Source organism: Myodes glareolus, chromosome 23, assembly GCF_982192425.1.
Source record: "Myodes glareolus chromosome 23, mMyoGla1.1, whole genome shotgun sequence".
In the NCBI taxonomy this organism is placed as follows: domain Eukaryota; kingdom Metazoa; phylum Chordata; class Mammalia; order Rodentia; family Cricetidae; genus Myodes; species Myodes glareolus.
In genome coordinates this window covers 53923899-53951887 of record NC_142048.1, presented here as the reverse complement: position 1 = coordinate 53951887, position 27989 = coordinate 53923899, and the positions used below count along the sequence as shown (strand labels likewise).

Here is a 27989-nt window from a genome sequence, read left to right as displayed (position 1 = left end):
ACTTGTTTCTGGTTCAGCAATATGAGAAGCCGCTGTCTGAGATGGAGCCCCGGCTCCTGAGTGACAGGAAGCTCAAGATGGTGTTTTATCGGGTCAAAGAGATCCTGCAGTGTCACTCCATGTTCCAGATCGCACTGGCCAGCCGTGTGTCTGAGTGGGATGCGGTGGAAACGATCGGCGATGTTTTCGTGGCCTCGGTAACTCAGCAGCCCCCATTCCGCACCCTACCTGAAGCTCTGTGGGCTCTCAGGGTGGCACCGCTTCCCAGAACCCAGAGCTTGTAAGGATGCATGCTGATAAATTAGTGCCCTGATCCAGTTGTACCTTCAGGGAAGGAGCAGGGGCCCCTTTCCCAGGGGACAAACAGGCCTGGGCAGAGGCTCAGGACAGAAGACAGGTCCAGAAAGGCGTAAGTGTACACATTTGATCACGTTTTGGTTGCACAGTCATGAAGTGAGTCATGCCTTTGCTCCTGAGCGAGGGCTCTGTCTCTGTAGTGCCACCGTGCCCCCCCTCCCCCCGCGCTGTAGGCCGTACTTTCTCTACACGGTATTCTCTATGCCTGGTGATTGTGTAAAACGAGGCAGAAAAAGTGTCTGAATGTTTTCTCAAATCTTTGTTCTTTGACCTGGATGTTTTGTTACATGGACCTAGGATTTGGTCCTCCATGGTGATGCGGGAATACAGAGCTCAGGCAGCTTGCAGGTGACATTTCCTGGCAGCAGAAGCAGCTGCCCAGGAGCTTTTCTGTGTCACTGATTTGGAGTCATTGTCTCTTTCCTCTTCATGAGGGTGTTGTTTTGCTGTGGATGAAGCCAGTTAGCTCTGATTACCTAAGGTTGCTGTCAGAGGGAGAGAAACTTGTTTGACACTTTGTGGGGAAGCTCTTGTGAACTTAAGTGATGCTACATTAGTAATGTAGCAAACTTTCAATAGTTACTTTTCTTCATTTTTTCCTAAATTACAATTTATTTCTTTATTGTGTGTTGGGGCCACTCATATATTCTCGTCTCCCACTCTGTGGGTCCTGGGCATTGAACTCAGGTTGTCAGGCTTGTGGGCAAGCTCCTCTACCCTCTGAGTCGCCACACTGGCCCTGGTAGAGGTTTTTTTGTTTTGTTTTGTTTTGTTTTTTAGACAGAATCTTGCTTTGTATTCCAGGCTGGCCTTGAACTCAAGGTGTCCTGACTCAGTTTCCTAAACATGAGTAGTTTGAACAAATACCTGATGAAGTGGACAAAGCAAATCACATGTGTTTCAGCGTCATTACCCAGCCTCCCCACCCCCGTCACACACACACACACACACACACACACACACACACACACACACACACACTCCACAGCAGAGAAAAGCTAGCTGGAAAGCATGCTCATGTCAGTCACCGGTCTGTCCTTGATGACACACGGCGTCTTTGTGAAAGAGCGAGAAATAATTGGTCTCTGAAAGTTGATACCAGGGGCACCGGTCCTGCCTCATCCTGCATCTTGAAGCCTTTGCGTTTGCAGAAAAATAGGGAATGTTAGCATATGGGTGTCGTATCTCCACCTAGGGAAGGGGTCAGCCTTACCCTGTGTTTGCAGAGGTAGGCTGTGCCCCAAGGGAGGATGTTGGGGCCACTGCGTGAGGATGTGTCTGCCCAGGAAACTTAGAGCTGGCTGACTGTGCTCCTCTGCGACCAGCAGGGTTTACTTCCTAACTTCAAGTGCAGGAACAGGTGCGTTGGGGCCAGCCCAGCAATGTCTAGCAGGTGCACTTATAAGCATGCAGGGAAGAAGAACGCATGCAACCACAGCGGTCTGTGGTGTGAAAGCATTGTGGTGTGAAGGGCGTGCTCCAAGCCACGCCTTTCCCACGCTCTTTTCTCCAGTTCTCCAAGTCCATGGTGCTGGATGCTTACAGCGAATATGTGAACAACTTCAGCACGGCTGTGGCCGTCCTCAAGAAGACGTGTGCCACAAAGCCCGCCTTCCTTGAGTTCTTAAAGGTAAGCACACTTGCACTGCTGTGGGTTTGAACCATATCTTATCACACATCCATAGCAAAGTGCCTTGGAATGAAGCTGGCCTGAGCCTGACCTTGAACATGCTGTGCTGTTTACTGTAGAGTCATGATGAGACCCTGGGTATCGGGGGATGGGATTTTGAGCTAGGTCATAGCTTTTTGAAGGAACTTTTGTTTGCATACCTTAGAAATGTGCTTGTATGGATATAGATGTAAAGGAAGTTCGGTCAGAGCCCACAGATGGCAGGGCCTCCCATCTCAGTGTGGTGCTCAGAGGACAGTAGCCTGCATCTAGATCACAGTCGGAAATGAGCCCCTCCCTGAGACAGAGCAGAGAGACAAGGCCTGGAACGGCTGACCCCATGAGGAGGCCATGCTATACTTGTGGGGTTTGTGCCTCCTAATGTCAGGCTCAGAGCCCCAAGTCCTTGCTGCCTTCCTCCATTCCACAGTGGAGGGCGGTTCCCTGGAGGGTGCTGGTCTGCAGCTATGGCTCAGAGGCCCAGATGTGAAAGTCTAGCTGAGGTTGCCGTACAGAACCAGATTGAAGTCCCCTTCGGGGAGCTTCGGCATCCCCGCTCAGTCTCATTTGAATGATAAAGTTTTGGGGCACAGTGTGTTCTTGATCTAGGACCCTGTTCTAAGGTCCCCACTGCACATGGTCACCTCAAGGAGCGCTGTCCAGAAATTAAATATCCTCCGGCTTTGGAGAAGCTGAGCTCTGTGTCCTTGAGCTGTGACATCATCTTTCCCTAGAGGGAGCAGAGACATTACCAAGTTAGAAATTGATTTCCTCAGAGGATTTTCTCAGGAGCTTGATGCTGATATAAACGGTAGCGTTGCGGTGCCTGTGTTCCCTCCTGGTCTCCTCGCCAGGGCCCGGTGACCTTGAGTCTAGGCCTAGCTAAGCCTTGCTGTGCACTGCTTAGCAGCCTTCACTGTGTGGGCTTATTTGCAAGGAGACGACCCAGGTATAGTCCCAGGGTCAGGGCCACCCGTGGCCCCAGGACGTCCAATACTGATGCCTCCTGGGTGCTCAGAGAGGCTTGTGAAGGTGACTGATAAGTGCTGGGGGGAACTTTCTCTCTGAAATAGCAGAAGGGGCCACAGCGTCTCCTGGAGCAGACTGACCAACATGGAAACTTAAGAACTCTGGGAAGTGTATTGGGGCCTGAGTTAGCCAGGAATGGCTCCTTCTTGGGGCTAGCATCAGCAGAGTCTTCCCAAGGGCTGGTGTAGAAAGTGTTTTCCACGTGTTCTAGAAAGTTTCTTATTGAGCAGCCTGACCATCATCTTCGCTCTGTATGCAACAGGGACACAATAAGGCTGGCCTACTGCATATACTGAGCCTGTCCTTCTTCCCTGTAGCTGAGCCAGGATTCCAGTCCGGACCGAGTTACACTCCACAGCCTTATGATGCGACCCATCCAGAGGTTCCCACAGTTCATCCTCCTGCTGCAGGTATGCCTGGGTCACAGAGAGTATGTGCTTGTCACTGTGGTGAAAGACCAGGGCAGGAGGGGTGGGACCCCGAAGGCGCCCCCCTCTCAACAATTGCAGACCTCCTTTGTGGCTACAAATAGATGGGTTGCACCTGGAGTTGGTCACTAGTCTATTGCTGTCACGGGATAGCAGGGCACAGTCACCCGCAGCCACAGTGGCTGTGGAGACCAAAAGAGGGCACTGAGACTGGACTGAAGGGTGATGTGGGCTGCCACGTGGGTTCTGGAAACCAGAGGGTCCTCTGCAAAAGCAGCCAGTGCTCTGAACTTCTGAGTCATCTCTATACCTGTAAATTGTTCAGGTTTGTTGTTGTTGTTTTGTTTTGTTTTTGGTGGTTTTTTTTGTTGTTTTGTTTTGTTTAATTTATATGCATAATTTATATGCAGGGTAGGGACATAATGATCATGAAGACTGGAGCCTTTGGGCTGTTTGTGCTGAGATTTTCCCTGTTAAAAGACAGAATATATAGGGAGAAGTTGGTCTTCAGAGATACATACGATGTCCATGTCTTTCTAACAGCAGAGTTGGTCAAAGTGGGGGAATTAATGGATCAGAATAATAGATCTCAGTTGAACACTGAGGACTCATAAGCAACAGCTGTGAAAGACTGGCTGAAGGACTGCCTAGGAGCTATGAGAAACGCCACATGAGCGTTTCAGTTCGTTCAGCAAAGGCTGCCGTTTGGCTTCAGGGGAGCAATCAGTTAGCAAGCAGAACTTACACAGAAAGACACCAGTGTGATTTTTGTGATAACTTATAAGTAGGTGGGTGCTGCATGAGATAGAACTGTGCTCAGCTCTGAGTAGGGGTGTTTGTGATGTCTGTTAGCCCCTTCAGGAAACATCCCCAGCCCTGTTTGTAGCAGTGGGGGAGTGTCAGCCACAGGTGAAAGCCAGGTAGTTCCTGCCCCTCTTTATAGAGCCTCTTTTGGAATTGGAGTCAGCCCTCAGGTGCTGCCATTCCTGAATGCATGTCCACACGTAAGTCCTTGTCATGGTCTTGTGCTGTTCACAGCACTTGCCAGAGCCTCTTTCTCAGGACGCCAGCTTCTCTGGCCCTTTGTAAGGTTTCTGTGACTGCGGCCATCCTTCAGCCTCCTCCTCCGGTTCTAGTGATTTCCTCTGTATTCGCTGCACTGTGCTTTGTCAATCATTGAGGCTATTTTCAGACAAGCCCTTCTCTGGGTGGCTGCTCTCGGTGAGTTTAGAGCAGAGTAAGAGACGCTGTATGCTGGGCTGTCATAGGCCTTGTCCATTTCAGAGCACACAGTAGACTCGGTGAGATGAGAAGGACCAAGGCCTTCGGATGGCCGAGTGAGGTCATCTTCAGCATCATCCCCTGCCATGTCTGCTCTGCTCTCCACCGTCATTGTGTCCTTGGTGACTCTGAGCCAGGCACCGACTGCTCTCTAGGGAGCGAGTCTGACTGGTTAACTGGTCCGTTCAGCAGTGATCTCAGTACTGCTGCGCCACCTTCCCATCACTTCACAGGAATCTCCCGTGCTTACGCCTCTTGATCCAGCCTTTGCCAACATCAGGCTCTCCATGCCCAGTGTCAGCTGCCCTCCCAGCTTGCACGAGAGTGAAGAAAGCAAGGGTCTCTTCACTTAGCTGACTCGAGGAAATGCCGCGTCTGGCTAGTTTGATTTTTCTCCGTTTCAGCATCAAGACTGTTTCCCTTTTTCGTCACTGATGTCTTTACTAAAGGAGGCTTAGAGATCATATCAGGTATAGCGTAGAGGTGAGAAAACACTCAGACTGGCTTGAACTCATGTTCGTCTCAGCTTTGAGCTCTTGATCCCCCTACCTGGGCCTCTGACCTGCTGGAATGGCATGCGTCCCCACAGCTGGCCCCATTTCTTGCTTTTGCTTTAGAGTCAGAAGTATGAGGGTCTCCAGAGGTCACTGTAGGGTTGTTGATTGGCCCGCTTCAGTACTGTTGTGTCTCCAGTGTTAGGAGAAGAAGAAGTTTCAGTGAGTGCCCTCCCAGCAGGTCAGCAGAGCACACATGTTTATAGATTCAGTCCACAGTCTTGGAGCCGTGTGGGCTGCGGTTCCCCAGAACAATTGCATTAGTGGCGTCAAGCTCTCCATAATAGGATGATAATGAAAAAGCCTGAAATAGTGTGAGAATGACCAAGTGGGACCTGGAGACTCGGCGTAAGTACGTGCTGTTGGAAAAACTCCCCGTGGTTGGGGTAGATGCAGTACTTTAGCCTCAGCCTGCAAAAGGCGTGGGGTCCGAGGGAGCAGAGTGGAGTGTGAGGAGAACCCGTGTGGTACCGTGCAGTGCTGTGCGTCCTTTGTGGGGCGTGGAGAGACAGGGCACACAGACATGCTGGGTGAGTCGACCTCGTGGGGTAGTAGATGCCACAGCAGCACAGTTAACACTGCTGCAAGCTTCGGGGAGTAGGTACAGTTGTCTGACTCCAGGAGGAAAATGCAGCCTGACTGTTCTGTCCGGGCCACTGTTGGCTTTCTGATATGGTGGCGTATTCCTATGCCAGGGGCCCACACTATGGATTTTTTTCATCGGCAGTTTAATTTTTACACCAAGTGCTGGCTGGCTGTTTATCCAGGTGTTGAGGTGATTCTCTTGTCCCTCTCTGAGCCCCGATCCTCCTCCAGAGGTGGCTGGCTGCCCACATCACTCCAGCTGCCTGACCAAGCACTCTGCTAACCGTTGGGCTTGGAAACGTCTTTGCTGATCATCCACACCTTGCCTCCTGCTCACAGGACATGCTGAAGAACACAGCCAAAGGACATCCTGACAGGCTGCCCCTTCAGATGGCACTGACAGAGCTCGAGACCCTGGCGGAGAAACTAAACGAGAGAAAAAGAGATGCTGACCAGCGCTGTGAAGTCAAACAGATAGCAAAAGCCATAAATGAAAGATACCTGAACAAGGTCAGGAGAGGTTTTTCTCAGCCCTTTGCCTAAGTATTTTTGCTTCATGCTAACAAGCCAGGGTGACAGTTCATTAATTCCTAGGGTAACTCCCTCTAATCAGCTAACTGTGGTGGGAGGGGCCGGGAATACCTGGGGTTGCATATAAAACCTTCACCTTTGTCCACTGTTTTCTCAGCAAAGGGGCTCATAGATTTGATAGCACCCCCTTTGGAACCAAGAACCCCAAAAAGGTTAAGAGCAACTCTGAACTTTAGTTTCAAAATCCCATATTCTGTTTTAGTTAGCTGTTTGTCGCTACCCACCTGTGCTGAGGTTGGTGTACTCCAGAAATGTGCTTCAGAACAAAGAGGCCTTGGCCCGGCTGCTTGACTTCCTCTTTTCAGAAGGACTTCTTGCAGCACACCACAGACCTTCTAGGCTTTCAGATGTTGGCTTACGGCCCCATCTGTGGGGAGGAGTCAGTCTCCATGTAGGAGCCATGCTAACTGGTGCGGTGTTATTCATTGTTGTTGATGCCACATTCATTTTCTTCTTCTTGGGGGAGATGTTCTGCCTGATGATATCAGTGGCCTCCTGCTGACGATGTTATGGCTGTCTATTTTGAGAGGCATTTCTCTGGTTGTCTCAGTGACTGAAAGCTTTTGAGTAGAGAATTACAGTCGGCTATGCTCTTGATATAATTTCCGTCCCTCATAGTTGTGCATCTCCATGGTGCTTGATGTGAGAGCTCCCCGGGAAGGAAGGCGTACTGACTGCAGCCCGGAAGCACCTGACCTCGATCCTCTGCACAGGCCATGAAAGGCCCAGATACGATGTTGGCTTCTAGCCAGTTTGTGGGAGCTGGGCAGTCAGGATAATAGGCTAGGCTCAGAGATGGTAGCAGTCATCTGGGTCAAAGGTGCTGTGTTTTCTGTTCTGAGCATGAAGTGACATCCCGTGGTACTGACCGGTGTAGAACACCCTTCAGCTGATGTCTCTTTGGCTCAGTGACACAGTGGCAGATGATAAGAAGACCAGATCCAGCCCCTGGGGGGTGTAGCTCAGTGGTCGAACACGGGCTGGGCTGCATGAAGTCCTGTGTGCAGTCACCGATAGTGGCAAACCAGCACCAGTGAATCAGGCTGGGCACAGACTCACCGTTGCTAAGTGGCTTTTCACCCCCAGCGTTGCTGTTCATAAGACATGTGGTTTAAAGCCACACACTGAGCCCCGTAGCTTCTGTGTGAGGAGGGAGCAGGAGCTGTGGGTCCTTCTTCCAGAGACTAAGCCATAAAGCATGGATCCTGCAAGATTGTATATTTTGGGACGGCCCCTTCCCTTCTACTTTACATGAACCCCGATGTAGTGACTGTGTTGGTGTCCTTTCAAACACTCAGCTCCTCAGCAGTGGAAATCGGTACCTCGTTCGATCCGATGACGTGATCGAGACCGTTTACAATGACAAGGGAGAAATCATGAAGACCAAAGAACGCCGACTCTTCATGTTGAATGATGTGCTGATGTGTGCCACTGCCAGCTCACGGTAAGAACGAGCCCACGTCACACAGCAATGGCCTTACAGTAACACGCTGTGTACATCAGAGATGAGGGAGAGAGAGGCTGCATTCAGTCTCTCACCTGAACTGCACCAGACTGTGGCCAAATTCAGTACCTTAATGAAAGCAAACTCATTGAGAGCTTTTGTATCATCACCACCATCACCACCACCATCATTATCATCAGTAGTAGTAGTGTTAGCGTTTTATTGTTATTTGTGCTGAGGGTGAGACCCAAGCATTGCACACAGACAAACTCTGGCACTGAGTTGCTGAGGATCAGTGGGTCTGCTGGCGGACATCAGGTGCATCCAGGTGAATCACATAGGCTGGTGCTGGAGCTAGCCCCGAATTGTGCCCTCCCATCTCCCTCGTCACCTGTGGCTCTTGGTTGTTGTTTGGCTGATCCTCTAAATAGCTATTTTCTGGCATGTTTACATTTGGGTCTACCCCCACTTGTCCCCATTAGTTCTGTTACTTGGTTTGTCCTCGGAGCAGAGGGAACCTGGGAGGTAGGGTCCTCAGTTTGTGGAGCCGGCTCCAGGGGCTGGTGAGAGGTTTTTGCTGGCCTTGCAGGAGCCGTTGATAAGCCTTTGGTAACACAGAGTGGTCTAGCAGGTTGCCTGCTCTGTGGAAGGTATGGGACATGGTGTCTGGGTTGTCCCTCCTGGAGAGCAGGCTGGGAACCATGCAGCCACACACCACCCTCGCCCTTGTGAGTAGGTGACCACCCTCCTCCCACTACCAGAGTTTTGGCAGAGAGAATATGTGGGTGATACTTGATAGGCAGAGTCACCCCACTTGCCAAGCCTCTGACTCCTTGTCATCAAGTGAAGGACATTGACCACGAGAGTGAGGACCGTTCTGCAGACGCTGTCTGGAGCAGCCTCGGTGACATGGCTGTTGCTGTTCATGTGTATAATTGTGTGGACTGTGGGCTCTGCTGCTGCTTTGGTCATAGGTGTTTGTGTTCCGTGTTTGTGTTCCGTGTTGTAGTAAAAGAAGAGAATACCTAGGTCTTAGTTTCCCCTCTGTGCACTCAGCACATGCTTCAGTCATGCCTGGAGTGTGGGATGTGACTAAATTTTATCAATGTTACTATAATGTCAGCCGTACAAGAATAAACGGGAAGCTAGCGTCAACCCAGATGAAGCTGTCAGAGAACATCTCTGCACACTAGGGACATTTTCTCCAGACTCCTCAGGTTCCTGAGAGTTCTCAGGTTCTGAGTGAGATTGTGGAGAGGATTTTGTTTGCCCATCTTGTTGGAGGCCTTAGCCGGAGCCAGACACTGCTGTTCGCAGGAGGATCCTGAGTGCCTTGGCGACTACCCTGCTGCTCGGGGACGGGACTACCCTGCTGAGGGACGGGAGGCATCGGAACTTGGCCCCACGGTCATGCGTGAAGCAGCAGCTTCTGTTTCTTCTAGGACCTCACATGAAAGCCACGCTGTGATGAGCCAGAGATACCTGCTCAAGTGGAGTGTCCCTCTAGGACACGTGGATGTGATCGAGTACGGAGGTAGTTCTGGCGCCGGGGAGCACAGCAGGCACCATGCCGCACACTCGCCTGAAAGCCTGGCCGTGGTGGCCAACGTGAAGCCACGTGAGTGACAGCCCTGTCCGCTTTCATGAAAGCTGTGGGCGACATGAGCTCTGAGCCTGACCCTCATGTCCCCACTGGAGCTGGAGTGGCACATCTGTTGGGACAGCTCAGTCTGGTGCCTTGGTCTGTCTGTCTGTCTGTCTGTCTGTCTGCCTGACATGTCAGAGCTCTGTCTCCACACTGCTCTGGCTACAAGGTGGCAGTAGATTGATCAGTAGTGCTGTCAGAAGACCATGGGCAGGCTCTGCTCCGTGCCAGCTGGCCCCCTGTGGGGAGGGGAAGCTGATGCACGTGGCCTTCACGGTGAAGTGGGAGGATGGTGGTGTTTGGGGATGACTCAGCACTGCACAGTCGTGGTTCGGCCTGGAGATTTTGATCTGAGAGCAGCCATCATTGCCTTCTCCTCCTCTTCCACCTCAAACCTGAATAAAGACTAGCTAGATTTAATTCATGATTGACCTCTGCCTCTGGACCAATTAAGCCACAGTGAGTGGGAAAATGCCCATAACCTTAACAAGTGTCAACCTTTCCAATGAATTTGTTTCTGATGCCCCCAGAAGTGTGAAAGCAGGCATTGAAACTGAGCCCTTCTGGTTGGTTGGGCATACACATTTAGGGGAAACACAGGCAAACAGAGCAATGAGTATCTGGTCTAATCCCTTCTACTTTTCTAATTCCTGGGATGTTAACTGTTTGGTCATCTTCCTGGGACACTAGTTCTTCAAACCTAGTATCAGTTATTAGACTCTTGAATGCTAACTGTAGTTTGTACCCGCCGCTTAAACCAGTGTACCTTTATCTAGATGCTCAAGTAGACTTGAAATACCAGAGAGTATCCTAGAACACTAAGACGGATTACAGACAGACGAGCAGTGTGAGGAGGGAAGGGAAGAACAGGGGGAGGGGATGCAGGAAGAGAATGATTTTTCAAATTGTCGCAGCTCATTGAAATTTTATTCAAGGGGAAATTGAATATTTTTCTAAGTGACCTTTAGAATCCCCTCTAGATTACTCGGGAGTGTTGATTGCAAGCTGGGCTGTGTTTCACATTGCTGTCAGTGTTAACGTGTGTTTGTAGCTAAGGTTGCCTCTCAATGTTCAGACAGCTATTGATGATTCTGATCGCAAGGTAAATTCATAGTGGACACACAGACTTACATTTTCTTGTCATTTTTCTGTTGATGACTTGCATGCACTACACAAATGTGGAATGGCGTTAGAATCAGTAAGAACATTAGGAAAAAGTGTAAAGCCAGATGTGAGCAGCTCTGTGGAAGGAAGAATCAGAAAAGGATTCGTTTTATTGACACCCTGTGTGCTGTGGTGACCTTTCCATACCAAGTGCTGTGCACAGCTGAGTCATCCGGGAGCGCCGACATCTCTCTCCCACTTCACCGTGAAGGCTACTGCAGGAGCTAAGCACAGGAAACTGAAGGAAGGAGGAGCCGGCCAGTGCAGAGCCGAGCTTACCCACTGTCCAAGAATGAGGTGTGGCATAGGATGCTGGGTGCCAAGCAGCTAAGGGGAGCTGTCCTCATCCCGAGCTCGGGAGGATTGCTGTTCTGTCTTGTTAAGAGGAATTGGGAAAGTCCTGGAGACATGCAGATTTTGCAGGCAGGTTTTGGTTTTGTGTCATAAGAAAGCCCCGAGATGACCTCAGCCAAGCCGTTCCCTGGGGCATCTTTTTACACGCTCTCCAACAGTGAGACAGTCGTTCTGTCTTCTGGAGATTTGCTCTGCTGCTCACTGTGGATGAACCCACGCCTTGGCAGAGCGTGTCTCATCGTCCCACTGCTGATACTGATGCTGAAATACTGTCAGCTGAGGTGGTAGCTTAGTGGGTGTGTGACTTCATCTGTTCATTTCTCCCCTGGTTTGCATTCCTTATTCCCCAGCCTAACAGCACACGCCGTATAGAAGGCATCTGTAGGACGGATTAAAGAGCATTGTGGTTTCCAGTGGGTGTTGCAGTTTAATGAAGTCGTATTCTTCCTCTAGTTTATTTATTAGAAGCCTGTGATGAATCAAACACTGAGTCCTGAGCCGTAAGTGAAACTGGCACCGACCAGGCTGTCCTTACACACAGATGCTGCACTGTGGGACGCATCCCATAATAAAAGCAGGAATAAAAGGTTTGGCAGATAAAAGGGAGACCGTGTTCTCATAAGCAGTGCCTCTAAAACTAGCTGCTGGGAAGATGTGGGGTTCTACAGACAGACGTGGTCACCCTGCCTGACCCTTGCATGTGTGCACTCGGCTGGTGACCCCTGCTTGCAGCTGTGCTGGTCTGGGTACTCCTGAGAGAGCCATGGTTCTGGGGCAGCTGTGGAAGTCCAGTCAGCCGTCCCTGAGGTCCATGGGAGACTACCCTGAGATGCTGCTCCATGCTTAGGAACATAGAACTGGAAAAGGCCCAAGTTATGTTTTGCTGCCTGAGGCTCAGTGAGCCTTCATCTGAGTCTGCACATGGCAGTGATGACTAAGTCCTGAAGGGCTTGATGAGGTGTGCTTCCCAGACTGGACCTGCCCACCTGCGGAGGTTTAATTGCATGCCAGGTGTGTCTCAAATCTTTGATATGATGCTTTGATATTTATGTGTAAAGTGAAATGCATTGTGCAGCCAACCGGTTAGCCAGTCATCACCACCAGTAGGTACGGTTTTACTTTACTTTTCTTCTTCTTGGTGGTTAGGCATTTAAGATGTTTTGCTGGTGAGATGGCTCGGCAGGCACTTGCCACCAAGCCTGGCTGGCCTGAGTTTGGTCTCTGCCGCTAACACAGTGGAAGAGAGAACCCACTCCTTCAAGTTGTCCTGTGTGCGTGCAGGCCTTAGTGACGGGGTGTCTTCCTGCATTTGAGAGGTTTGCTGCCAGGCGGTGGTGGCGCACGCCTTTGAGCCCAGCATTTGGGAATCAGAGCCATGTTGATCTCTGAGTCGAAGACAGCTAGGGATACACAGAGAAACCCTGTCTCGACAAAACGAGAGGAGGGGTTACTGTTACTGCAGCAGACAGTACACTCGCTGGCCTAGCTAACACTGGGTGTGTCCAGGGGTCAGCCTGTCCTTAGGAGTAAACGCACTGCCCTCACAGCTGTCAGTCAGCCACCCGAGCAGGCTGAGCTCACATGGAGACCGCCCCGAGTCTTGCTCGTCCTTCCTGCAGAGTTCGGCCTCTGTGTGTTCTTCCCCTCCCTTGCACTTGCTATCTTGGGGCGTTTTGAGAAGCTAGGTGGAAGTTGTTGTTCTTATTGAAATCACATGACTTCTCTGCTGTTTGAATGACTGGAACATTCAGGTTTGGAAGCTGGGTCTGTTGTTCTGTGTTGGAGGCAGAGTGTGGGTGTCACTGCCTAGCAACCAGTGCTGGGAAAGGGTGAGGCTGTGCCAGCAGAAGCAGCAAGGAGCTGCCCCTGCACGGCTCCAAGCACCCAGAAAACAGCCTCCTGTTGGGGGCACAGCGTGCATGTTAGTCTCATTGAGTTTCCGTGATGAACAACACACATAGAAAGATGCTTGGGAACCAGTGAACTGGGCTCCTCCAGGGACCCACGGGTTGGGTTAAGTGTTGAGATCTCCTGGAATCACTTTGCAATGTGTGTCTAAAAGGTTTCGCTGACTTTTCAGGCTGTGGCTCAGGGTTGGGAAGGCAGATGATGAACCATCTGTTGGGATTCTGCGTACTAACCTGCTCTCCACACACTGATAACACTGACAGAGAAGCAGGTCCCCGCCTTCTGTGCTGGATGGTTATTTTGTAATGGATTATCTGGTTTATGGTCCACAGGTGACCTGGGGACTCGGGGTGTCTATGCCTTATTTGGCTCTGGTCTTCTTCATCCAAATAAGAACACGTCTCTTGGTGCTGCTTATTATGAATTATTGCTATATTTAACTTCCTTATGTCAGATAGATGATAATTTGACATCTGAATTCAAAATATAATGATTGAACAAGATTCTTAGTATTTCCATCACCTTGAAAATTGTCTTCCAACTTTTGGTTAACACATAATAATTATAACTGTTTGTGGGACACAGTGTGACATGTCAGTACTGACATATCATCCGTCCTGACTTGTCTGCGTATTTAATGCTGCCATCTCCTTGTCAGTGCCTCGTGTTTGGGGCTTCTTGTCATCTCTCTTCCAGGTATGCCTAGGTTGTGAACTGTAGTCACACTGTACTGCTCAGAACTTAGTGCTCCTGTCTGCAGCCCCTCTGCAGCCTCCCTCCCCTCTTCCTGCCCCGGCCTCTGGAATAGCTCTTTGTATTTGGACCTCCTCTTACCTTCCTCACATGGTGTTTATCTTTCTGTGTCCGGCTTAGTTCATTTAGCACAGCGTATTCCAGTTCCATCCATTTTGCTGCACATGACAGAACTCAATACGCTGTGTCATTGATAGAATTTTCCACTGTGTGTGTACCGCATTCTCATTGCCTGTTTTGTCTGCTGATGGTCACCCAGGCTGCTTCTGTGGCTTGGCACTCGTGAGAAGCGCTGAGACCAGCACAGGCCTGTGCCATACTGACTTGCTTTCCCTTGGATATATACCCAGGGTGGGATAGTTAGATCGTAGGGCATGTTTGTTTGTGGCTTCCTGGGGCGCCTCCATGCCGTTCTCTGTGCTGGCTTTACTAACAATTTACACTCCCGTCAGCGCCAGGCCATAATTCCCTTTCTCCACTTCTCACCTGCTTTTGTTATTTTTTGATGACAGCCCTTCTCACTAGCGTGAGGCAATGTATAATTTGATTTGCCTTTCTGCAATGATTACTGATGTGGAACTTTTCTTTGTGGTCTCATTGGCCACTTAATGTATGTTATGTTATGTATGTCTGTTCAGATTATTTGCCCATTTTTAATTTAATTAATTGGATATTTGTTAGGGTGGTCTAGATGGTAATCCTTTGTCATGTGCTTAGCTTGCAGACAGATCTTTATATCTTCTACGGCTTATCAGTTGATTGCTCTTCCTGCTGCGTAGAAACTTCTCAGTTTGATGTAATGCCTATTCTGCTTTTGTTTTGTTTTGTGTAAAAACTCTTTGCCAAATGGTTCTGGAGTTACTCATATGCAGGAGGTTGGACTTAACCCCCCCCTCCCCGCAGCACAGGAAGCCAGTTCTGAACCCTGGTGTTTGCGCTCAGTGAGCTCTTAGGTATCAGAAGCCTGACCCAGGGAAGTGGCCCTGTGGAGGTGAGGACCGGGACACTGACTGGAGCTGGTTACTGTGAGAGGATAGCAGTTCCTTCCCATTCCTGCTGATTCTCTGGAGATCTGGGAAAATCAGGTGGCATTCTGGGAAAAAGATGTTTGCCTGGAGATGAGCTGAATGGCAGCTCCAGGGGCAGGGACGGCATGGGAGCCTGTGGAGACCAGCAGCAGCTGACTGCTTCCTTCACTCCTGCTCCCGCATCCTCCACTGTACAACCTTGCTTAGAACAGCCTTGTCTAGGCCTGGGAAGCCCTCTGCCCCTGGTGTCCCTCAGCCAGCATCAGAGGTATTCCGGCTTCCAGACTCAGAGAGGGTCGTGTCTGAGTCCACACTCCTGCCCAGGGTGTCGTAGGTGTCCTTGCTGTTGACTCGGCCACACAGCCCCTTCTTTGTTTGTCGCATAAGATCCCATTCAGCTTACACCCTGAATTTTCTAACTGGTTCTAGGGATTTCCATAGAAACGGGGAGGGGGAAGGGTAGTGTCCGTGAGAACGCTGGGGAAGATGTGGAGCCATTGTGTGCGGCTGCAATAGAGAATCAACCCACAAAGTCTGAAATGCTCGGAATCTGTCACCAGGTAGCTAGAAATCGGCTCTGAGAAGTTTTCTGCTTGTGTGTTTTTACTCGGTGGAGTTTGAGCCAGAGAATAGGCTCGCTCTCCCCTCCACGGAAGTCGCCTTTGAGAGCCGCTCTGCCCTGTGCTGGGCGGAGGTGGACACACCCCTTGTGGTCTCAGTATCGAGGTCTTTAATCACTGAGAAGAACTAGCCTCAGATTCACATCAGGGATGGTGTGTGGGTGTGGACACACATTGCTGAGGAGAGGGCTCCGTTGGTAGAGGGCCTGCTGGGTAAAGTGTGGCCACAGTGCAGACCTGTCATCTCTTCTCTGAGTGGGCAGGACACAGTAGGCTGTGTCCCCGCTTCCTCCCTTCTGAGGAAGATCTCCAGGTGTCTGAGGTGAAGTGAACAACCTCGCCTTAGATCCCCTCTGTTTCCTATCAGCTTCTTCCCTCCTGCTGGGGTCTCTGCTCAGGGCACCGCCTTGGCCCCCCATCACTTGTCTTCCTTGAAGGGAACGGAGAATCGAGGAAGGGCCTAGATAAGGCTTCTGGCTCGTAGGAGTTCGAAAAAGGCTGCTTTAATAACAGAGTATCCTCTGCTTAAACATGCGACTGACTCACCAGGTGAGTGGGAGGGAGGAATTCTCTCCAAGTCCAAGCACAAATGGCAGATTCCTGACACTTGCCAGAAAGTCGGTGTCCCTTCTAGTTCTTCACCTTGTCCTCAGAGACGGGAAGTGAGGAAGCTGGAGCAGAGTTCCTCGGCAGCCTGGTATGGACGGATCCGCCTTCTTGGTGCAGACTTCTGCTCTATGACATTTGTCATGGCAAGACGGCCCAGGATGTAACTGTGACCAGTGTGGACACTTGTCCCCCAAACCAAGGCGTTTCTCCTAAAAGGACCTATCAACCGAACACCAGTGTAAATGAAATCATACTATTTTTTGGGCTAAAGCTAGATATGGGTTATGGTAAGACAAAGGTGTGGTGGTAGAGAATGGAGTCAAGGAGGCACTGTGACTTTGGGGGGTGTGTATGAGGGGTCTCACAGGTGTTGGGAGTGATTTTGTGAGCCCTCGAGCTAGTCCTGGCCTGTGAGCTAACTGAAGAGTGTTGCAGGCGTCTAAAATGTGTCCTGAAATTCTTAGCGCTGCTTACCAAAAATAAAAGCCAACATTTATTAGTGATTGTAAAGCTAACATAAAGTAGGTGTTGAAGAAAGTTAATGTCACATTTATAGTATCTCTCCAAGCCTGGGTTCACAGCTTATTCTCAAGTTTATACAGAGAACGCAGTGGGTGAGTTTCCAGATAAAAATATTTTGATTTGTAAGCATAATGTAAAGGAAAATGAAGTCAGTGTGTGCATCGTAGATGTGTAGGTGTGTGTGCATAGGTGCACCTAGTACATTGACTGCACTGATGAATGCATTAGTGACATTCAGATCATTAGAGTTCATCAGTGTTTCATGAAGAAAGGAGATCGAGACCCTTGCCCCTGGGGTAGTTTAATCAAGAGAGAGCCCAGGTTGAGTTCCTGTTTCCTGCCCTGTGTCTGCAGTCTCTCTGTAGCTAACAGTCTCTGGTCTGTCTATAATTTGCTGTAGGAGTCTGAGTCTGTGCCTGCCTGAATGCTGTCTGGTGGGCCTCTGCGTCCCTCACGGAGGGCTTTTGCTCTGTTTTTTATTTAAGAGCACAGAAAGCATCCCATGGGAAAGGAATGAGGGACACTTTTCAGACATCCTCACCGTGTTTTACAAGGGGTGAAACTGCCTAGTACACATGAACCCTACTGACCTAGATAGCACAGGAACAAGCGAAGGCTATCAGATACTTATCTGTCTGCCTCTTCCAGCGTTTGGGGTGGAGTTTATTGCATGAGGTTGCTTTCAGCCTATTTGTGTTTCCAGCATTTATTGCCATAACACACATAAACACACATACTGCCCTCTGGGTCAAGGACATGGAAGAGCACATGTCTTAAGTTTATGTATTAACTTGGGTTGTAAAAGTTGGTTACATGGGAAATACAAGGCAAATAGGACTAGTTACATTTTGTTCTCTTAAAAGCATGATAAACAAACAGGCCGAGTACACAGTACATAGCCATCTTGAGTCTTCAGTAGCCTAAGATGTGTTATTAACTAAGCTGTGAGGACCGGAAAGTCTGGGTCTCAGAATGCGGAGATGCTTTCATAATAACGCCTTGCCATAGTTTGCTCCTCATGCGGTGAAACGTCAAGGTCCTTGGGAGGCACCTAACTCAGGAAGGCATGAGAAGTGATCAAATCAGCCCTGTGCTCTGAGAAACCACTCATATGATGGTGGCTTTGTCCCCAGTGAGACAGCGTGTGTTTGAGAGACACGCGTTAATGAAGCTGTGCCTCAGCTTTGACACAGTGGCCTTGTGGACGGAACAAAGGTTCGGACGAGCTCTGTGGTTCTCGGGACAGAGTACAAACCGAGCTTACAGATTCAGTGATGAGAATCATAAGAAACTGAAGCGGTTAGCAGCGGAGCCTGAAACCCAGCGGGCACTGCTCAGCATGGGACCCCTGAAGCAGGGCTGTGGCTAGGCAGCCATCCGCTGAGACCGCACGACACCAAGGCCCCATGACTCTAAATGTAGCTCTCTCCCTGGCTGGCTCTGGGATGATTTACGGGATGATTACGTGAGATGGAGGGTGGGAAGGACAGGATGAGCGTGCGGGTTTGCAGCTTGGGTTGTGGATATAGTTCTGAGTTCAGATCCCTCTTGCCTCTGTGTGACCTTGGGTGGTCACACAGTCAGCTTGGAGGCTGAGGGTCTGTTCTCAGCACTCATGTGCCTATGGGGATCTGGACATAGAATATTTGCAAATCTCCCCTTGCACCTCCCTCCCCAATCCCATAAGTGGTGGAGCTGGCTTGGTTATGGGGGTTGGCTGGTAGGAACTGACTATGGACACATAGACAGTAGGGTGCACATCACCTCCTGCCCCCAGTGTATGGAGAGAACCATTTCTGGTCATTCTAAATGTTCTTTGGGGAGTCCTTAGGGAGCTCTATGGTTTTGGATACCTCAGGTATTAGAAATTTGATTCTGATAAAATTTCCTGTCTGGGTGTTTCTTACTTCTAATGATGATGTTTAAAATTAGGGGACCAGGGGTGCAGCTCCATTGGCAGAGTTGCTTCCTTAGCATGCGTGAAGTCCTGAGTTTGATCCCAGAACTGCACAGTACAGCGTGGTGGTACATGTTACGATCTTAGCGATCCCGAGGTAGAGGCAAGAGGACCAAGAGTTCAAGGTCATCTTCAGTTCCTTAGGAGTTGAAGGAAAATCTGAAATACGTGAAATTCCCTTGTCCACCCATGCCCCCATCCACCCGTCTGTCTGTCTGTCTTGCTCTCTCTTACAAAGTGTGGGTCAAATTATAAGACATTCTGTAAGATAATTCAGCAGTGTCCTTCAAAAGAGTCGAGTTCATTAGAGACAGACCGGGAGGTCTGTGGGAAGGTGAAGGCTAGGACACTCGAGGGCTCCAGAGACCTGGGCTGGACCAGGATGAGACCAGTGAGCAGAAACTGGTGGCGTTTGGGTGTGACAGGGCAGTGAGTGCTGTGTCGTCCTGAGCGTGCAGTGTGCAGTTCTGTGAGACACGACACCAACGTCCCGGGAGGCAGATGAAAGACATCCTTCTGTACACATAAATTACCAAAATAGCAACTAGCAAAGGAGTAACTCCCAAGTGTTTGCAGCTATTTTTCTTAATTCTAGATTTTCCTCATACACACACACGCACGCACGCACGCACGCACGCAAAACTAAAATTTATTTTGGTGCTTCCCTGAGTAGGAAGCAAGTGATTCTTGTTTTTCCTCTGCATTTCAGATAAAGTTTACATGGGGCCAGGGCAGCTGTACCAGGATCTGCAGAACCTGCTGCATGACCTGAATGTTGTTGGACAGATCTCACAGCTGATAGGAAACCTCCGAGGGAGCTATCAGGTACGGGGCAGGGAAGAAGGGGGACTCCGGGATGGGACGCTGCTGCGGCTTCCAGATCTGTGAGCGTGGGTTTGTCTCCAGGCTCTCCAGAGTCGGGCACTTGTGTGTCTGTTACTGCTCTTCTGTTGTTTGGGGCAGCGTAGCTTTCCTTCGTGCCGCCGTCTCGAACCTCAGTCGCATTTCTGCATGATCAGCCACAGGGGATTTGCTTTTGTGATGGGACATGAATACCATTGAGTCTCCCTGGGGTTTTCAGCTTAGATCTTTGCTTCTTCTCCTCTTCTAAAAGTGTGTGTAAGCAAAGTGTGCTGGCTCATCCTTGTAATCACACCCACTTGGCAGTGTGAGGCAGGAGGATTGCCTTGAATTTAAAACCAGCCTGGGCTACATAGTGAATTCCAGGCCATCCTTGGCTAGAGTGAGACCTTGTCATGATACAAAGCAAAATGCTATAAAATCTAACAAACGTGTTATGCATCTCCTCTAGAATTTAAACCAGTCAGTAGCTCACGATTGGACGTCAGGCTTACAACGGCTGATCCTGAAGAAAGAAGAAGACATCAGAGCCGCTGACCGCTGCAGAATTCAGTTGCAGCTCCCAGGAAAGCAGGACAAGTCAGTAACTTAAAACCCAAGTGTAGCAGTTCTCTGTCATGGGTGCTTTCTGGTTGGGTTATTGCATTACGTGCCAGTCCGTGCCAGAGCGTGGTCTGTAAAGGGGACGCTTCTCTTGTCTGGCAGGTCAGGGCGGCCCACTTTCTTTGCTGCTGTGTTCAATACATTTACACCTGCCATCAAGGAGTCCTGGGTCAGCAGCCTGCAGATGGCCAAGCTGGCACTTGGTAAGACACAGGGTTTGAGCTAACTGGGCATACACCATTCAGAAATAGACGTTTCAGAGTCACCAGAGAGGTTGTATGGTGCTACCTACACCTGGGAGGGTAAAACCAGGGTGGAGAGAGAACTTCCTGTGTTTAGGAAGCCTAGCTTTAGTAGGAAAAAGTAAGTGAAACAAGAGCATACCAGTTGCCTCTGTTGTGCTCAGACATTCTTGTGTATTGTGACTGTTGAGCATAGGCGTGGGCCCCTGGGGCTGTAGCTCTGCTCCAGAGCCTGAAACCCCGGCGTGGGTCAGCTTTCAAGGAGCAGGAGGCTCACGTCATCTCAGCCTCTGTGCTAGCACCTCCTGCGACAGGGACTGCAGCGTGCGTATCGATACCTTGTCACTCAGGCCCCCAGCTCTAAAAATAAGTCCCGTGGTTTTCCTGTGGCTGGATGTGGCTTTATAACTCTTTCCCGGGACTTCTATTCATTCAGCCTGTGTAAGTAGGTGGGTGGGTAGATACATGGATGATAAGTTGGTAGATGATAAATGATAAGTAGGTTGGCAAATCAATAGGTAATAAGGTAGATAGATGATAGGTAGGTAGATGATATATGATAGGGAGGTAGATTGATAGACAGTAGGTAATTGGGTAGACAGATGGGAGATCGATGGTAGGTAGGTGGGTGGGTATATAGACTTAAAGATGAGACGGAGGTAGGGAGACAGATCATCCCTATAGTTTGTCAAGAATTTATATACACAGATTTCTTTACTTAGCTTGCACTGGGGTGTCATGTGTATGCATGTATGTGGCATATGAGGGAGTGCTTACGTATGGATGTCTGTGTATGTGGGTAGATGTGTGTGCACCTATTTGTGAAATCCTCTTCCAAGTGCAGACGGTTTGAACTGTCACCTAAGAATTAAACAGAAGTACGCTGTTGCTGGTCCTCTAGAAAACAATGGTTAGTGAAACAAGAAAGACTTTTATTGTGAAAGGGAGCCTCCCTGATGTGAATGAGGACAGGGACATAGTCTTTGTCCTCTCCCGGGGGATTCATATGGCTTGTGTCCATAACCAAGGGGATGACCCCTTGTGAAATAGCATGGTGGTCAGCTCCCTTCTGCTTTTACTCAAAGCTAAGATGGCCATCTTCTTTGGGAGCAAATTATGCCTTCATGTTTGGGGGTTTTTCACTGAGTTCGACCAGCTCAGCTTCTTGAAGGATCCAGGCCTGTTGGGTGACCTCAGCCCATCACTCTGCAGCTTCTGCGGCTGCTGCTGCGTGCAGTTTAGGAGCGAATTAGGCCACAGCAGTGAGAGGTCATCTCCCCCCACCTCCAGCTAGGGAAAGGTACTGTTGCTTCCCGAGATAAAATCAGTTTTGCTCACAAGCCGTGGACTGTTGGGTGCAGCTCTTGGGACAGGAGGAGGCACTCAGATTCACCCCCAGCTCAGCTCTGCTCTCTCTGAATGTGCCCACAGAGGAGGAGAACCACATGGGATGGTTCTGTGTGGACGACGATGGCAACCTAGCCAAGAAGGAGACGCACCCTCTCCTGGTGGGACACATGCCTGTGATGGTGGCCAAGCAGCCAGAGTTCAAGGTGAGGGCCCGGTAGTACCTGCTTTTGCAGTGGATTTACCTGGGGAGCTGGCGTCGCACCCTGTGAGTGCTACTGGAGAGGAGATGTATTACCAGTATTGGAGAGGGTCTTGCTGGGAGCCCACCAGTGAGGCTCATCCAGTGCTACTGGCTAAGGTTACCGTAGGCCCCGGTCCGCTGTGCTCCAGCCTCTTCTGTGGGGCTCCAGCTTGATCAGCAGTCCCTTTCTGTAGAGGGCCAGGACTCTGAAGCCTTTATCTGCTTGATGTGGTGTGCACCTTCCCTGCTGAGGTGCCCACTGTGTCCTCATCTCAGGCACCAAGGCCCGATGCCACTGGCAAGGCACTGTACCTTTCCTTAAGAAATAACTTGGCACTGTTGTTACCTCTCTCTTATTCCTGGCCTCTGATCCACTTTGTGGGGGCTGCCTTGTCCCTGGCTCAGGCGAGGCACACTTTAGAAGCCTCAGAATCCCTGCCCTATAAAACCACTTGGCACATGTGTCAGGAAGGCCAGTGGACCCACCGTCGGGTGTCCTGCTCCTGGCTTAGTCCTCCTGGCTACCCAGCTGGCTTTCAGCATGGTTGAAGGGTTCTAAAGATAAAAACTCAAAAGACCAAACCTCCTTGGGAATTCACATCTGCAAAATGAACTTGTGAGACTTCCACAGCTGGCTGTTTGTATGCGTGGGCTCAGGCCGCGCTTCAGCCAGCCACGGATGGAAGACATTTTGAATCCACAGTGTTGTGTTCTGTCGTAGATCGAGTGCGCAGCTTATAACCCCGAGCCTTACCTAAGCAACGACAGCCAAGCAGCGTCGCCCTCCGCAGCACGTGGCTTCCTGTGGGTAAGGCTCTTTGCTTGTCTTTAGGGCAGGTTGAGAAAGAACAGGCCAGGGTGTTTGCCAGAAAATACCCAGTCAGGTTTCCAAACAGAGCCTTCCTGTGAGGTGTGGACTTAGAAATTCAAATGTTGGCTTTTATTCCTTTCCGTCTAAGAATTTTACCATTGAGGAAAGACCCAAGACAAAGCCCTTTGGTGTGTGAGGAGAACTGGCATGTCCTCCACTCCGGTGTCTCAACACCTTGACTTTCCTCCTCTTCCCGAACACTGCCGGCCGTGCACACTGCTATCCTGGTTAAACAGAGCTGGTTCTACACGATGTCTAGGCTCTCAGCAATACTCAGTAGTAGTAGCCCTTTCTGGTTCTCGCACACCAGAGGAGCTTGCTGGGCCTGGGTCCCTGGGCCTGGGCCCCTGGCCTCCTGCCTCTCCCTTTGCCCCTCTCAGTATACATGGCTCCAAGTTGACAGCCAGGGCTGCTGTTCAGCCCTGCTTCTAGTATGGCAGCTGGTGTTTCAGCCACCTAGGGACCCACAGAGATGCTAAGCTTCTAGGTTATAATTTCCTGCTGAGCAGATTTGTAGTTGCTTTTCACACATACATTCTTTCTCTCTCTCCCTGCACCCCCCCCCCAACCAGGGACTTGATGGTTTGGCTTCCTTCCAACAGGGTCAGAGGGGGTTGTTTACTTGTTGCATGGAATACATGCAGGAGAGGCAGGGAGGTGTGGCAGCATGCTCCAGGCCGAGGGAAGCTGAGTACCTGCTGTCTGTCCGCAGGATCAGGCTCCCTCTAGACTGTCAACTGTGGGGAGCATAGTAGGCTTTCATGGGGCTCCTTGCAGAAATCCGAAATCCCGGAGCTGCTTGGCAGCACGCACTGTGCTTCCCGGGATGGCCTGCTTTGGGCTGTCTTCTTTTCAGTTTCCACGCCTCTTGAAAGGCTTTTTTCACTGAGGCTGAGCGCTCTTGCACCGTCCTGCCAGCTTACTTAACACTGCCGCTAATTTGCTCTCTGGCACTTTATAAAATGAATGTGTGAATAGACCCAGTTGTGCAAAGGATGAGTGTCTGCTGTCCGATGTGTACACTTTCACTTGGAAAATAAAGTCGTATTCATGGTATTGAAAAATTTAAAAGCCAAATTCAACACGTTGAAAAGAGAAATGACCCTGTTAGGCATCCTTTTACTTGATTTGCTTTTTCTGAGCATGATCAGCACATGAAAATCAATACCTTCATAGGTCAGGGCTCTGCGTCTCCAGGATCATGCCTGACCTGACAGTTTAGCAATTCCGGAAGTATGTGGGAGTTCACACTCTTTCTCCCTCTCACACGCTGTCTACAGATCGGAAGCTGTAGCAATCAGATGGGCCAGGTCGCCATTGTCTCCTTTCAAGGTTCCAACCCCAAAGTCATCGAGTGCTTCAACGTGGAGTCACGCATCCTGTGCATGGTGTACATTCCCGCGGAGGAGTCGAAGCCCCAGGAGTCCAGTGAAGCCATGGACCCAGAGGCCACGGCCTCGAGAGCATCTCATGTGCCCACCATCTGCCTGGGCACAGAAGAAGGAAGGTAGAGAACAGTCACTGCTTTAGGGATCGTCCTCAGTGCAAGCCGGGTCACCCTCACATGGGGCAGTGTGAGCCTTGAAAGATGTAAGGGGGGAGGGGATTCCTGGGTCACAGCACCCTCCAGTCAGCCACATGCATGGCAATTATTATGATAAGAGATGAAGGGAAAACTCCCCACTGCTTGCCTCCAGAGTGATTTGTTTTTATTAATTCTTCTTAAAAACATACCACTTCTTCAGTTGTGGAATGAAGCACCAATATTTTATGCTGTAATCATTTGGAACATTGACACTGCTTAATGACGAATTAAACTAACATTATAAAATCTGTAGGAAGAAAATAAATTGTGTTCCAGAATTTCTCTCTAATCTAAGAATGAAATCAGAATGACGGCAGGCGGTCTTTAGAATGTAGCCCGTGTGTGTTGGGGGGGGAGGGCAACATGCTAACGCATGTTTTTCTTTTGCAGCATTTCCATCTACAAAAGCAGTCAGGGCTGCAAGAAAGTGAGGCTTCAGCACTTCTACACCCCTGATAAATCCACCGTCATGAGCTTGGCCTGCTCCCCACAAGGCCTGTATGCAGGCCTGGTCAATGGGTCAGTGGCCAGCTACACCAAGGCTCCAGGTAACTTCCCACACACACTCAGCCCTGACCTTGGCTAGGAGTCAGTCTCCCCGTGCCCCCCCCCCATATGGTGCTTGTCTTCTAGTTCCAAACCTGTGTGCCTTGCTCCTTAGTCCATAAGGCACTGATGGGCACATGGAATTTTTTTTTAAGTTGGTTCCCAGGGATTTCCTGTTCCACAGTGACTCGGATTAGTGCAGGCCAGCCTTAAAGGCCCATCCTAGTGCTCGTGGGCACTCCAGACTCTGCCATGCTCTCCTGAGCCTTCCTGCATCCTTCAAGCCCACTTTCACATGGGGGCAGCAGTAGCTGTCTAGGGTTGGCTTCTCCATCTATGATCCTCCCATATGGCACCGTTGTGACTGGCCTCATCTGCCCTTGCAGAGCCTCAAACACTAAGCCTTGTCCTTCCCACCTCAGAAGTGCCCAGCCCCTGTGTGTGCCCCTCAGCCCCCAGGCCTTCAGCACGGCAATGTTTAACTAGCCACCCTAAAGGGCTCTGATAAAGATGGAAAGAGGCCTGTCCAGGTCACATGCTCCCCTTTGGAGACCCTCCCGCCTTCCTGGCTTTCTGGTCCCTCTATGGTGCTCCCAGCTGAGGATATAGCAACCCCACACAGTTCTTCAGACTTCGGGGACTTGCCGTGCTGTGGGTATGATACTGTCGCTTTCATTGGTTTTTCTCGTGAGTTTCAGCGGTTGCTTCCACAGCAAGGGACTGCCGTTGCTGCCGCATGGCTGGTAGCCAGGCTTGTCTCTCCAGTCCCTCATGCGGCATATAATACAGATGTGCTAAACTGAATGCCAGAGGCTGACTCGTTCCTGCTAGCATGCTCACCAAATGCCCAGGTCTGCCCTAGAGCCTGCACACCTGGCCTCAGGTCCCATGCATATGCATCCAAAGCCTTCTGACCCTCTGTATTTCCTAAGGAGTCTCAGAGTCACTGCCACTAAAATGGGGTGTGGGGTTTCCTGCCCTGATGCTGCCCTTGACGGCTGCCAGTGCTTTCTGAATATTTGTTAATGAGCTTTCAAAATGACTGGTGAGTTCCTTACCATCCGTAGAGTACTGCCTATGGTGAACAGTCTGGGGATCTCTGGACCTTTGTCCACTGGTGCTGGGTCTTGCTGCCCACCTCTGCACCCTGTGTTCTCCAGGCCCCTCGTTGGTGGAGACTACATTGCATGGAATATTGATTATTTGTAAGTTGGAAGGGAGGTGATTTCAGGGGATACAGCAGGTCTTCGTAGTTGATTTCAGAAGGTGATGTCACATACTCTGAGTGTGTGTGAACTTTTGCATAAACATTATAATATTAAGACTTACATAGTGACTTATTTATAGCATACTTCTATTTTGCTTGGCCTTACTTTATTGTCTAATGTGCTGGAGACGGAGCTGAACCTTGTGCTTACATGTAGAGCAGAAGTTTGGCCGCTGAGCCATGTCCCCTGTCCTTTCTTCCACTAAAAGGCTGATAGTCCCTTTTCTATTCCATCTGCTTTTACGGTTATTTTGGTTTCCCTCCAATTTATTTTCTTGGCTTACCCTTCTTAGGGAAGGCACTGTGCACAGCAGTGTTTGTATACGTTTTTCTCTTGTCGAATCTTCTGATTGCCATACATTGTTCTATACTTCCCTATCCGCGATGCCCTTTCTTTTAGTCCCGCTGTCTCCGCAGCCTTCCCGCTGTGTATACACTGCCTGCACATTGTGGGCAGGCCTGGGTGGTAGAGAGCAAGGTGGCACGAGCGTCCACACACAGCCTGTTGTCCCTCCATTCTTGGTGGTGGAGGATGTGATTGATCGGAGACTATGCCCTTGCCTCATGGAGGCGCTGTTGCTTTGGAGTGGGGCTTGGAAACCTGGAACTTGCTGGGAATGTTTCAGGTTGTGAAGACTTGGGGTTATCAGTATTGTTAGCTTGTGTAAGAAGTCTGTCTGTGGTGCAGGTGCCTTACTAGGTAGAAGTTGTGCTAATAATTGGCCCAGATTCACACACTTTCAGTAGTGAGGTTGCACAAGGCCCTTCCAGGGAGACAAAAATGCAGTATCTAAGGAAAAGAGAGCTTGCTTAGGTGGCCAGAAAACAAAGGCCGATTGTTGGAAGTCGAACTTTAACCAAAGTAAAATATCTAAAGTGTGTTATCCCACCTTTGATCTTGGAGTTCCTGTTTCAAAGGAATCATCACACTCCTCTGGCAGCCTGCAGGCATAGCTGTCTTGCTTCAGAGGTCTGTATTCTTATGCCATGCCATGCCATGCCATGCTTTTAGGAGCCTGTGAACATCAGAGGACAGTGTATCTACTCTGAACACATACAAGTTCTATCACAGGTACGAGCCACAGTGCTTTAAAGGGCTGTGAGTACCACATGGGATGTCTGTTTGTCTGAATGGTAGAGCAGGCAAGGGAAAGGTGAAGATATATGCATGTTTGTGTGCATGTGGTTGTGTGCACATCTGCATTTTTGTGAGCATGCATGCATGGATGCACATGTGTGTGCACACATGCATCTGTCTGTGAACCTAGTGCACTTGTTGCATGGCGGGAGACACACTGGGGTACAAAGCCATCCTGCAACAATGTTCAGCCTGAGCAGAATTCTCGAAAGATACATTGTAATGAGAAGCACACCACAGTAATCCAGCTTGCCCAGTTGCCTCTGTCTGGCAGCCCAGTTCACTCCTCATAAGACTTTGCACCCAGTGGCTCAGGGCTTCTGGTCAGGACAGAAAACGCTGAGACCTTGTTTCCTCAGAGCTGAGAGAACACATGACAGGGAAGTCACACTGATGATGTAATTACTATTAGAATCCTGGAGCTTAATGAATGAACAATTAAATACTTATAGGATAGTCACATCAACCACTTTAGAATTTGCATTAAATCTTGTTTTCAATCTTTACAATTGCTATGCTATTGATTCACACTTCATTTAAGTCATGATAAAACTCATTACAGATCTCTGGGATACAGCTTTGACTTCCTGGGGGTCAGGAAGGAAGGAAGACATTAGAAGAACAGGGTCTTCGGCTTAGTTTTGTTTGGTCTTTTCACCTTAGTAAAGACAGGTTCTCCTCGTGATTGTAGGATATTTTGAAAATGATGCGGTCCTTCTGGCAACCGATCACTTCACGCATTACTGACGTATTGCCCCAGGATCTGTGGAAATGTGACACGTCCTGC

General features: G+C 49.8%; 1 protein-coding gene across 3 annotated transcripts in view; it reads left to right on the top strand.

Annotated features, from left to right (window-relative positions):
- Arhgef10 (Rho guanine nucleotide exchange factor 10) overlaps positions 1-27989 on the top strand; it is an 85008-nt gene that overhangs the window by 37357 nt on the left and 19662 nt on the right. For all 3 annotated transcript variants that reach the window (XM_048456274.3, XM_048456275.3, XM_048456273.3), the window contains 13 exons: positions 18-197; positions 1871-1987; positions 3373-3465; positions 6243-6413; positions 7793-7938; positions 9381-9556; positions 19208-19323; positions 19811-19938; positions 20065-20165; positions 21636-21757; positions 22517-22603; positions 23947-24173; positions 24642-24799. In XM_048456274.3, the coding sequence (XP_048312231.3) occupies positions 18-197; positions 1871-1987; positions 3373-3465; positions 6243-6413; positions 7793-7938; positions 9381-9556; positions 19208-19323; positions 19811-19938; positions 20065-20165; positions 21636-21757; positions 22517-22603; positions 23947-24173; positions 24642-24799 (1822 nt within the window). The remainder of the gene's footprint in view (positions 1-17; positions 198-1870; positions 1988-3372; positions 3466-6242; positions 6414-7792; positions 7939-9380; positions 9557-19207; positions 19324-19810; positions 19939-20064; positions 20166-21635; positions 21758-22516; positions 22604-23946; positions 24174-24641; positions 24800-27989) is intronic.